Source organism: Cololabis saira, chromosome 18 (genome assembly GCF_033807715.1).
Source record: "Cololabis saira isolate AMF1-May2022 chromosome 18, fColSai1.1, whole genome shotgun sequence".
Classification (NCBI taxonomy): Eukaryota; Metazoa; Chordata; class Actinopteri; order Beloniformes; family Belonidae; genus Cololabis; species Cololabis saira.
The window spans coordinates 25,011,322-25,021,136 of record NC_084604.1 but is presented as its reverse complement, the minus strand read 5'-3'; the positions used below and the strand labels follow the sequence as shown (position 1 = coordinate 25,021,136).

General features: G+C 39.8%; 1 protein-coding gene across 1 annotated transcript; it reads left to right on the top strand.

The window, feature by feature from the left end:
* Positions 1-702: 702 nt before the first annotated feature.
* LOC133464450 (N-lysine methyltransferase SMYD2-like) lies at positions 703-9,753 on the top strand. Its single transcript, XM_061746446.1, has 12 exons — positions 703-943; positions 2,318-2,381; positions 2,980-3,090; positions 3,249-3,309; positions 4,709-4,833; positions 4,952-5,019; positions 5,261-5,363; positions 6,201-6,311; positions 6,493-6,613; positions 7,393-7,567; positions 8,834-8,942; positions 9,235-9,753. Exons 1-12 carry the CDS (start codon positions 774-776, stop codon positions 9,313-9,315), a joined length of 1,299 nt encoding a protein of 432 aa, XP_061602430.1. The 5' UTR covers positions 703-773; the 3' UTR covers positions 9,316-9,753.
* The last annotated feature ends 62 nt before the right edge of the window (positions 9,754-9,815 follow it).

Genomic DNA, 9,815 nt, shown 5'->3' with positions numbered 1-9,815 from the left:
GTGTGTTTTCTCTGTGGTCACTTGTCTGGCAGCCTCCTTTTTATTTGGTTATTTTTATTTTGTTTTTTTTTTCTCTCTTCTTCCTGTTTTGATGTTTGTTGTTTGCTTTCATGTTGTGGGTTGTTCCTTAGGTAAAATGTAAAAACTATAAATAAAATATAAAAAAAAAAAAAAAGTTTGGGTTCTTGTTTTGATTTTGGATCCTGCGTTGCAGCGTTTTTAGTTTAAATAAATCATAATTTTTGGAACTCCTGTTCTCCTGCATCTGGGTCCTACTACAACCATGCCGTGACAGAATCATGTGTTGTTTAGGCTATTTCATTTCAAATACCTTTTCTTTCCTTTTTTTTATTAGGCTACATGCTTTCTCCTTTTCACTGTGGATGGCCAAAAAAGTCGGTAGACTGTTATTTGAGGACATTTATAATAAATAGATGCATAAAAAAAACATTTGTCCATAATATAAATGTTAAATCTATATTTTTATCATCATTAAAGCAAAAAGTTGAACAAACACTAGGGTAGAGTGGCAGCCTGTTGTCATGCCTGTTATCAGTTTTAGAATTGTTAGTGATAAATGAAAGGGAAAAAAACACTTTATATGACTCCTTGAAGTAACTACTTGATGATGTTACATAAAAGTGCAAATGGGCGCTTTCAGTACCGCGGACAGTTGCTGTGAAGTACTGCAGCGGGTGACGCCCCAACTCTTGCTGAATCCCACTCCTCTGACCCGCAGTCATTCTGGGAGAAGACCACCCGGCAAACACGCAATGACTTGCAGCATCGACGGGGTCGAGCGGTTCGACAGTCCGGGAAAAGGACGAGGACTGCGCGTCACCAGACCATTCAAAGTTGGCGAGCTCCTCTTTTCAAGCCCGGCGTACTCCTACGTCCTGTCGGTCGACGAGAGGGGCCGCTGCTGCGAGTTCTGCTTCACCAGGTTCCTTTAACTTTCCCTTTAACCCGCATCAGATTCAGTGATGACTGAAAAACCGTGGTTGTTTATCCTGCAAAGCTTAAATTGTATTTTCAGTCATGCCTCACATACCCTCTGTAGAGAATATAAATGGCACCACCATGATATTCTTACCTGTTGTGCCTGTGGTTAATTAGGGGGCAGCCAGTGTAATCAATACCTGTCCTAATACTGATCTATTGGGATCTGCCTCTGGAGGGATCAAAGTGACAAAAGTGAATAACAAATTCAACACAGGTTCCGTTTGCGTGTTTCAGTGGTAATGGATCTACCGGTACTTCAAACCATCACACAAGATGGGAGAAAGACCACAAACCCTATCACGTAGCCGGTCTATTTATGAAAGCTCTGCATGGATTATTAGGAGGTGGCCAGATCTTCAGCATTATTTTTCTTTTCTTTTTTTTTTTAATCATACAAGCATGCAATCTTTTGTGCTATTTGTTTGAAAGAGCAGCTATAAAACCTTACAGTTGAGTCTAATTGCATGCAGTTGCAGGACCATGACCATCTCGGGGACCTCTGCAAGCATGCTAAGGCAGTCTACATGGTCCTTTTCAGATTTGTTGAGGGTAATAAAAATCTCTAATCCAACACTTCAGAAGGCAATGTAGCTGCATCTTAAAATAACATCTCTTTGGTTACCAACCCCTACGTGCGACAACAAAGTGTCAACTTTTCAAAATGATAAATAAGTCACTGCATAGAAATATGAGATACAACTGGACTAAGTTTACTCCCAGTTTTAGCTCGTCATACCTTCCCACATCTCATTCTGATCACTTAGCAGCTTATTTGGACTTGGTGTGACTTGAAGCAATAAATTATTCAGAACTTTGAAAAGCTTTCCTGTTTCAGTGTTACAAAGACAGCTGGTCCTTCATAAGGTCAGCTCTATTAATACCACAGCATGTTTAATGCCCTGCATCAGTTATGGCAGGCCACCAGCAACTGTTGTTTCTCATCTCAGTTATGAAGCAGGATGTTTTAAATGCCCGTATGCATATTAAACGCAGCTAGATTCTGTTAGAGATGCAAGCATCTGAGAAAATCAGAGTTCTGATCTGATTCCAATAAATATATACGCCCTAATAACTGACACTGATTCCGATGTCAAAGAGGGGTTGTTGTTTTTAGATGGAATATTTGCCACAAAAGTGCAAAAGCGACATTATCCAAACCTTCAACGTCACTAACACAGATACTTTGAAGCAGATATAAGCTTTAGTGATTGTTGCCTCGAGACTGATCCAGTGAGTTCTGGTGTGCGATGGTTTGTAGTTTTCTTTATGATCTTCTATTTGCCTTCCAGAGTCTAATCAAACTTTATTTTCACAGGAAAGAGGGGCTGGCAAGATGTGGGAAGTGCAAGGGAGCTTTTTACTGCAATGTGAAATGCCAGGTGGGTAATGTAGCTCAGAAGTTCAAACCTGTTTTTTTTTTTTCCCCCAGATACAGCAACCATCTGTTTTTATCCTATTCTGGGATGTAAACGATGATATCCTCATTTCTGAAGGTCATATTTCATGTTGCTCAGAGTCTCCTTAAAGTATTTGATTTCTGTCCCTTATCATGCAGCTTATTGTGCATTTCCTTTCCTTTGATTATTTTAATAGTGTTTTGATCTGGTAAGTATGTTTGGAGTGAGTATTTTTCATAAAAAGACTACAGACGGGAGGGGATAATAGATAGAGAAAACTAATGTGACTATACGAAATGCTGAATCATGGTGAAGTGTGGTATTCATAAAGTTGTGAAATCTGGGTTAATCTATCAGATAATGTCCCAGATTTTACATTAAAGTGGTTATGGGTTTAGTGTAACATTAGCTAAATACAATGTGAACTCCATGATGCTAAAAGCAGCTGGTAGTGTCGCTTAGCATTTGCCACCTGTTAGACCTTCTGTTGTTGTGGGATATAAACTGTGAATGCTGAATACTTGCTTGTTATTTGACTTTAAACTAAATTATTGCTGTTTCGACTTGTGTTCCTGAGAAGAAAGGAGACTGGGCCATGCACAAGCTGGAGTGCTCAGCAATGATTGCCTTCGGAGAGAAGTGGTGTCCATCAGAGACGTCCCGCCTCGTGGCCCGCATCCTCGCCAAGAAGGTTAAACATCTAATAAAACACCATGTCATTCTGGTGCATTTTCAAACGCATGGAGCCCAGGGCACCGTTCAAAAAACAGTTTCCCTCCCTGGTTAGATAGAGGTTAATCATATTCTGGTTTGTAAAGACGGCTTGTTAAGGATACTTGTTCTGTCCAGAAAGTGCAGAAAGAGCGATGTGTTTCTGAGAAGTTACTTCCCATTGGAGAGATCCAGTCACGTAAGTAACGGCTCCTTTATTTTTGACTTTCATTGTTATCGGTAGATTAATTAGAGTAATAGGGCCACATGGAAAGTTTTTGTGCAGCTTCCCTGTTAAGACGCAAAGTCTTTACTTCAGCCCCTTGAGTCTCTACAGATTTAGCATTAAGATCAGTCAGCAGCTCACACACACATCTATATATACCCTATAGATGTAGGTCAGACGGTTTCCAGGCAGTGTGACTGCAGCACTTCAACTTGAGCCCTTTATGAGGCAACATTATACGTTTAAGGGGAATGCAGCACTTCAACTATTTGATCCCTCTATGAGGCGATTTTTATATGTTTAAGGGGAATAAATCATCGTCTACAACAACAAATGCTGTCTAAAACATTTAAACATTGTCTTAGAATTGATTTTAAGATGTTAAAAGTCAAGTCAAGTTTATTTATAAAGCACCTTAAAAACAACAACAGCTGACCAAAGTGCTGGACAAGCGAAAGGAATACAAAAACAAAACAGGACAACGTAAAACATAAATAAAATAAAACAATCATGGTGAGTTAAATGCTAGTGAATAAAAATGAGTTTTAAGATGAGATTTAAAAACAGCCATATAAGGGTCAGGCGTATGTGCAGTGGCAGCTCGTTCCAGAGTTCGGGGCCAGTTACTGCAAAGGCCTGGTCACCCCTGCTCTTTAGCCTGGAGGAGGGAACTGTTAGGCGGAGTTGGTCAGCTGAACCTAAGAGCCCGAGAAGGTCTATGGACATTTAAAATATCTGAGATGTAAGAAGGTGCAAGACCATTTAAAGATTTACAAACAAATAAAATAATTTTAAAATTGATCCTATAACGGACGGGGAGCCAATGAAGAGCTGCGAGCACAGGTGTAATGTGGTCCCATCTTCAGGTTCTGGTGACGCCTGCAGTGCATTGCAGTAGTCCAGGCAGGATGAAACAAAGGCGTGGATAACGCTCTCAAAGTTTTTGAAAGATAAAAAGGGTTTAACCTTGGATAAAAGCCAAACTGGAAACATTTTTACAACTGCATTAATTTGTTTGTCCATTTTAAATTTAGAGTCCAAAATTATACCAAGGTTTCTAGCAGTATCTTTGACATGTGGTCCAAGGGGTCCTAGATCTACATATGAGGCAGCTCTGGGACGAAAAACTAGGACTCTTTAAGACGGCTGTTAATACATAGCAGCACTGTGATCTTTCAATCTTTTCATGTTTGAAAATGTTTATGGTTTGTTTTTTTTTCCTGCAATTTATTATTGATGTCCCTGTGCAACAGCAATACAAATTGATTGATTAGAATAAGTCCAACAAGGGTACACCACATATGCTGCTATTAATCAAAATGCTGGCAATAAAGAAAATCAGAAAATCTCTCTTTTTTTTGGCTGGTAACAGATTTGGAGGATGAAGATAATGAGAAAAGAGAGAGGAATGAGCACGATGTGGCGGGACTTTATCGCTTTTACTCTAAACATTTCGACATGCCTGACCACAAAGATCTGTGTACACTTTTGTCCCAGGTACAAAATCCAAACACACGCCAAGACTTGAGAGCTCCTTCCTGTTTCTGCTCTCTAAGCTGAGCGATATATTTACCTGTCTTTGTTTTCACCGTCTCTCATGTGCTTTATTCAACAGGTTTCCTGTAACGGTTTCACGATAGAAGATGATGAACTTTCCCACATGGGCACTGCAGTCTATCCAGAGTAAGAAGAGAGTCATTTTACAATTGATATCATCATGACACAGGCATGCCTGAGCTATAATTAGTGTTTGTTTTTGTTATCGAGGGCAGTAACATGATACAGACACACAGAGGCCAGACTGTCATGTCCTACTGGACATTTTTCTAATAAAGTTGCAGTCTCCTATCTGATCCATTATAAATAAAAGAAAACAGAGTGATGTCTTTTTCTTTCTTTTTTTGTCACCTGTCTCTCCCCACAGTGTGGCGCTAATAAACCACAGCTGTCTTCCCAGCGTCATAGTCACGTATAACGGGACATCAGCCGAGGTTCGGGCTGTGAAGGACATGAAGCGCGGAGACGAAGTGAGGAAAAGTGGGAACCGGCATGAGAGGGGGTTGGATCCTGCTCTGGTTTTTGTTTTAAGTGTTTTAGGCCTTGCAAGGCGCTACAGCTTGGGTCACAATGACCCAAGCTGTAGCGAAGGCCCTCAGTTCCTCACTGGGCTTGCCTATCCCATAGCACCTTTCAAAGGTTAAGGAGTCAGATATAATTCTCATGTTAAGTGTGAAACACGTACTAATCGTATCATATCTGTGATCTCTTCTATCGATCAGTATTGTTCAATGGAAAGAGACTCACAAAGATAATTCAAAAATGCCTATGATTAATCGGTGTTTATGTTAAAATGCTACTGTTGAGTTTCTGCTTTCCCATCACTTTAAAGTAACATGTGGGAATTAATCAATAAGAGCTTTGTTTGAACTTTAGCTCCGCAGTTTCCTTTTTTGCAACAGTTTCAATACGATTGAAATGACACTGTCCATTAATTATTAAGTTACAGGAAAAAGACAAATAGATTGTAGAAAAACTGATTTCCTTGACCAAAGTAACATAATTAATTTGTCAATACCTCCAAAAATTGATCCTACAGCTTTTTGTAAATGCTCTATTCCCCCAGATATTGCATCATTCCTCTAAACAATGTCAATCTTTTTAAAAGAAATGTAAAAGAAGAAATGAAAGAGGGACTAAGTTAAAGGGAGTTATATATAAATACATGAGCGATGACCTACCAGGTCAATAACAATTTATTCATCAGCGTGTCAACACAGCAGGATGCCTGTTTTTACTATCTGGCAGCAAACAGGAACAACAGCTTGGAGAACTGAGAGAATGTTTTATTTTGAATGTGTTTGTAGGTTCTCATCAGCTACATAGACCTTCTCTATCCAACAGATGACCGCAACAACAGGCTGAGAGAGTCCTACTACTTCAGCTGCAGCTGCTTGGAATGCAACAGCAAGTCCAAAGTAAGACCCGGTAAAAAGTGAAGATTTAATGACGTCACTTTACTTTGGAGGCCCAAGTTCTTGTACGACTTTGCATTTATGAGAAGAATAGACGCTTATCTTGCCCTCTGCTGAAGATTGTAAGGATTACTATGACCTGGATGACAGAGAATCCTAATCTGTGTTCCCTCTTCACCTGTAGGACAAGGCAAAGTTGAAGGTCCGTAAGCAGAGCGACCCCATCGAGCCGCACGTCCTGAGCAACATGGTGCGCTATGCCAAGAAGACTATCAGAGAGTTTCGAGCCCTCAAGCATGTTAAAGATATCCTTTTGTGCAAATCCATCACAAAAAGGTACAGCTGAAGATACCTACAGTACTTTAGATCTGCAGAGCATCACCATCTCACCAAGGAGTTGGTACATGCAAGGTTTGAAAACAGCAGAGATAAGTAAGAAAAGCACAAATGACTTTCTGTAAGTCTTTGTATCTTATTCAAATATGTGAAACCACAAAAGGAGTAGATGCTGCTCAAAACATTTATCCAGGAGACATTGCAAGTGCGACAAAAAATTTATGTCAACTTGCAGGGTTTTTTTTAAATGCATTTCCTCTCTTCATTCTCAGAAGCAATTCCTGTTCTGATGAGATGGGTTTTTGTGTGCATGTGGCTTCAGGTGACACATGAGAAGCAGGTTTAACACTCACCACTGACCTGTCAGAGACTCCCTGATTAACCTGCTGCAACCTGCTGCGGGGAAATACTTGCAAGAGATGCTCCACAGTCTTGTATTTTTTCAAAACATTGTTTATAACTTACATTTATTCAGTAGAAATGCAACACCAGACCCTTGTACAGTTGTAAATCTCTTGGAATGAGACGCAGGCATAGACAGGGACAAAACCAAAGGGTTAAATGATCCACTACTGTCATTTTAAGATTGTTGAAAGCAAACATTTACTTGTGAGGATTCTTAAAGAATTAAATCCAGCAGTTAAGCAGCCTCCTGGACTCAAACGTTTGGGTTTTTGATCAAAAGGTGTTGTTGTGATTGTCGAACCTCATCTCAGCTTGTGCGGATGCAGCCTTGACTCCTCAGCACCTCCCGAGGAGTTGCTGGAGATGTGCCAGCAGAGCTTGGAGGAGATGGGAACTGTCTTTGCTGACTCCAATGTATACGTCCTCCACATGACGTACCAGGCCATGGGGGTTTGCATCTACATGCAGGACGCAGACGGAGCCATCCAATACGGCTCGAGGATCACCGGACCTTACAGGTGTGCTACCTTCTTACGGGGCTACAGAAATCAGTTATTACAAGACTAGAATTCTTTCTGTTTCTTAAAAAAAACAAAAAAAAACAACAATATATAGATTTGAAAGTATTTCATGTAACTGGAAGATTAAGACCAGAATTCAATAACAGCATGAATCCACAGGACTATTAATTACTGTGGCCTTGTGGAATGCTACTTTCACACTGCATCATGGGGGAGAAAAAAACAGAACATTTGGTTCTGTCTCATTAATTATTTTCTTAATCCAAGTTCCTCGTTTTCATTGATGAACAATAATAATCTTTTAAATCATTTTCATATGAATGCATTATTTTATTCCCATGCAGTTTTTATTGCCATCTGCTTGTTTAAAATTCAATTTTACAGAATATCTGTACATCAAAGAAGTTACCTTAGCACAAGTATTCAGCTCAGTATTATTTTCTTAAACGACCCAAAATTATAGTCACAGATGGTTATTTAAGTATTAAAAATACAGTTTCCACAGTAATCTTTACAGTACTTAATAAAAACACCAATGCACTTCACACAACTTCACACTCACAAAAGTGTATCATTATGCAAGAAAACCAGTATTAAATTTATATTTTCAGAGCATGAGTTGTTTGGACATTTTTCAAAACCCATTCCTTTTTTTTAATGTTTTTTTTTTCCAACCTTTTTTGGTCCTAATCGACAAAATAACATGTCCCTTAAATGTACCTTCATCATTTAAGAAAAAGATGTAAATCTGAGCAGAGCCCAAAAGTATTCAACACGTCACATCAAATCCATCCATCCATTTTCTACACGCGCTATATCCTGTGCAGGGTCACGGGGGTCTGCTGGAGCCTATCCCAGCTTATTTCAGGCGAGAGGCAGGGGTTCACTCTGGACAGGTCACCAGTCCATCACAGGGCCACATACATACAAACAACCAGACACACTCACACTCACACCTACGGGCAATTTAGAATCTTCAATTAACCTAGTATGCATGTTTTTGGACTGTGGGAGGAAGCCGGAGTACCTGGAGGGAACCCAAACAAGCACGGGGAGAACATGCATACTCCACACAGAAAGACTCCCGCCGGGCCTGGGAGTCGAACTGGGAACCTTTTTGCTGTGAGGCAACAGTTTTAACCAGCAAGCCACAGTGCTGCCTTCACGTCAAATCACTTTTCATTAAAACAGAGGTGAATTACTTGTACATGGACAGTATTTTTGCCTTGTTTGACTCAAAGGTATGATTTGTTTCCAATGCAGCAAGCTGTACCCTCCGTACTCCTTAAACGTGTCCTCCATGTACCTGAAGATGGGTCGGATCCTGATGAACGTGGGGAGGCCATCGGAGGGAATCCGCGCTCTCAAGAAGGTAAGATAACCTGCTGAGATTTGACATCCCGCTGTCAAGACTAAATATGTCAACCACGGAGTACTTTTACAACCAACAAGGAACTGTAAATACTGTTATAACATCCTATCAGAGTTGGTTTTGGTTTCATTTTAACACAAAGATATAAGCTCCTGCTAAACGTTAATGTGACCAAACAATGAATAACGCTAAAATATGGTCAAGTGTTCAGATTCAATATGAATACACTAGGATGTAATGTACGTGTTGATGTTGTAAAAAAGAAAAATCACATTTGCTTTTATGCTTGTAGGCGTTGGCTATAATGGAGGTGGCTCATGGGAAGGATCACCACTACCTTACAGATCTGCGCAAAGAAATAGCACAAAAATGAAGAGAGCAGACAGATCAACACAGCTATCGCCAGCAGACTGCAAATCAGTGGCGGCTGGTCAGTAGAGGGCGCTAGGGCACCGCCCACATCAAATCAAGAGAAGACGAATAAAAGAAAAAGAAAATAAAAAACATGCTGTAAGATGCATATAATTAAATAAAAGGTAATCATTTACAAGGTATATTGCGCACCCCCAAAAATGTTTTGCACCAGCCGCCACTGCTGCAAACTGGACGTTTTAATACTTTGTTACTGTGAAAACAAGTATGTTTTTATGCAAATTGTTGTTTTTTTCAGATAAATACTTTTGTTACCTGCAAGCATAAGTAGTTGTTGGTATTTGTGAGAATTTTCTAAAATGAGCTTTTTTTTAAAAAAAAAAAAGAAAATGTTCTCAATAAGCCTTTTGACAAATAAATGTATTTTTTGTGATCATCACATGAGCTGGATTCTGTCCTCCATCAGAGGAAACTTGCAACCAGCAACAATCACACACGGTA

Bases quoted from the DNA above. Each gene is read 5' to 3' on its own strand.
- LOC133464450 (XM_061746446.1), top strand. From the start codon at position 774: ATGACTTGCAGCATCGACGGGGTCGAGCGGTTCGACAGTCCGGGAAAA. The intron at 3,091-3,248 runs GTTAAACATCTA...TGTTCTGTCCAG, and splicing joins CCCGCATCCTCGCCAAGAAG to AAAGTGCAGAAAGAGCGATG. The intron at 4,834-4,951 runs GTACAAAATCCA...TTTATTCAACAG, and splicing joins TGTGTACACTTTTGTCCCAG to GTTTCCTGTAACGGTTTCAC.